Source organism: Monopterus albus, unplaced genomic scaffold (assembly GCF_001952655.1).
Source record: "Monopterus albus unplaced genomic scaffold, M_albus_1.0 scaffold297.1, whole genome shotgun sequence".
Classification (NCBI taxonomy): Eukaryota; Metazoa; Chordata; class Actinopteri; order Synbranchiformes; family Synbranchidae; genus Monopterus; species Monopterus albus.
The window spans coordinates 5583-7727 of NW_018128177.1; the positions used below are offsets into that span (position 1 = coordinate 5583).

A 2145-nucleotide genomic window follows, 5' to 3' on the forward strand; every position below is an offset into this window, starting at 1 on the left:
AGGAGGTCCGTTTTTTGGTATTTTGTGTCTTTTTAAAAAAAAAATTTTAACTAGTCTGCATGGTAGTGTTGGCACGGTTGTGGCAGCTTCTACCCATAAGATTTGCATCTGTTTTATTATTTCCCATTGTGCCTGGGCAACCAAATCAGTTTTATATTTGGTTATTTTTAATGTAACTAACATAAAATCTGTTTACAGCAGTTTGATTTCTGATGCTTTATTGAATATCACTGAAATGTTTTAAACTGATAAAGCATGAAGTGTGTGTGGTATTGTTTATGTGACTTGCATTTATTTTAAAATGCCTATTAAATCCATCCAGAGCCTACGTAGCTAATAGGATAGATAATTAACTAACTGGCCAGCAGGCACACTGATTTAAAATGAAGACCTGCTGGCTACCCATCTTTATATTATGGAAAATTTCAACTCATGTTAGTTAACCAAGTCAGTGGGAGGCTGTAGTGTCACTACCAATGTTGACACCAAACCTACAGTACATCCTTGACATAAACCTCTATTGATGCTCAAAAACAAAATCACATCAGAGAAACACAACAATGTCCTGGTTGACATTTCCTCATTACAAAATACCAGACCCTGTTAGTATTTTAAAAATGGCTCTGAATGGCCAAAACATTTCACTACATCTAAAGTATGCAAGAGTCAAGGGCCCACACATGAAACCTCTGGATACTATTTATATCAAATATTAGGGTCTTGTGTTTCATAATGATGTTGTTAGAATTACCACTGTCATCAAACAGCATCACTGCCATACAAAAATGTACTCGATTAAGGTCTGAAGTAGCACTGTTTACTATACTGATATTGGAAGTAAATATGGAAAGCCCACCAGCATATACACTGTGATATATCACTACAGGCAGATATTCACTATAAAAGGTAGTGTCACCTCTCTACAGGGTTGATGCCCACATCCATAGACAGAGCCTGAGACAGAGGATATTCACAGCAGAAACGCAGACGGAAGTTCCTCTGGCGACTGATTTGACCTTCAGAAGGGCCCACACTGTCCTGAATGCTGTTCTCATAGATGAAATGAGTTCCGTTGCTCTTTAAATTGAAATGAGAAAATCATTGATTACAGTTGTAACATCTAAAATCATATTCAGTCTGCACTGATAATATTGTACTGTACGGACTGTACCCTGAGAATTGTCCCACACAGCCGGTCGTCATTGTCAAACTGAAACAACACTCGTCCGTCCTGGACAGTCCCTTTACAGGTGTCATCTTGGAGATGGAGGGTGCTAGGGGGGAAGCCGTCTTCAAACAGTTGGCAGCGTGACACAGACACTGTAGCCGAACTACTATTACAAGTGATGAACGAATCTGTGAAAGATATAAAAATTGGTTTTGTTACTTTGTGTATAACTAATCTCATCATTTAAGGCTGCACAAGTGTATTTTTACATTAACAATGAATTAAATGACCACTGTATGTAGAGTCTGAAAGGCTTGTTGTGAAATGAGATGGACTTTCACAGATACTGTAACAATTCTTTAGGTTTATATTTTCTCACCAGTTTTAAATTGCTTTATCATTGTTTCTGGGAAATGAAGAGGTGCCAGTTTTTGCTGCTCAACTTGTTCAAAATTAACCCAGAATTTTAAATGATTTTATTTAGCCTGCAGATTGTACAATGGGTTTACTCAACACTGTAATCTTTAGCTTCCACCTGCTGTTAGCAGCTCACAAACAGAATTTTAAGCTTGGAAATTCGTTATTTTTTGCAGAGATGCTCTCCTGGAGATGTAGTTAGAATCTAACCAGACTGAATTCATTAAAAATTAACCCAGAATTTTAAATGGCTTTATTTAACCTGCAGATTGTATAATGAGTTTACTCAACACTGTATTTTTTTTCAAGATGTTCCCCTGGAGATGTAGTTTAAATCTACCTCAGTGTTCTTATAAAAACAGAATTAGACCATTTGACTTTATATCAAATAAATAAATAGATTTTTCAACAGCAGCTGTAAACCCTCAATACTGATGATTACTGTATATACAAGTTCACCATTTCAACCTGGGTCTCTCTGATCATCCTCACACTGAGACCTGCATACAGACCCAGAGTGAAAGCCATCAGACCAACACAAAAGGAGGTATGTGTGTGGC

At 37.1% G+C, this 2145-nt stretch overlaps 1 protein-coding gene across 1 annotated transcript; it reads right to left on the bottom strand.

Moving 5' to 3' along the window:
- Positions 1-561: 561 nt before the first annotated feature.
- LOC109973635 (alpha-tectorin-like) lies at positions 562-1762 on the bottom strand. Its single transcript, XM_020623383.1, has 2 exons — positions 1172-1762; positions 562-1077 (listed from the first exon to the last, which is right to left on the bottom strand). The coding sequence occupies exons 1-2, from the start codon at positions 1409-1411 to the stop codon at positions 913-915; spliced, it is 405 nt and encodes a 134-aa protein (XP_020479039.1). The 5' UTR covers positions 1412-1762; the 3' UTR covers positions 562-912.
- Between the last annotated feature and the right edge of the window lie 383 nt (positions 1763-2145).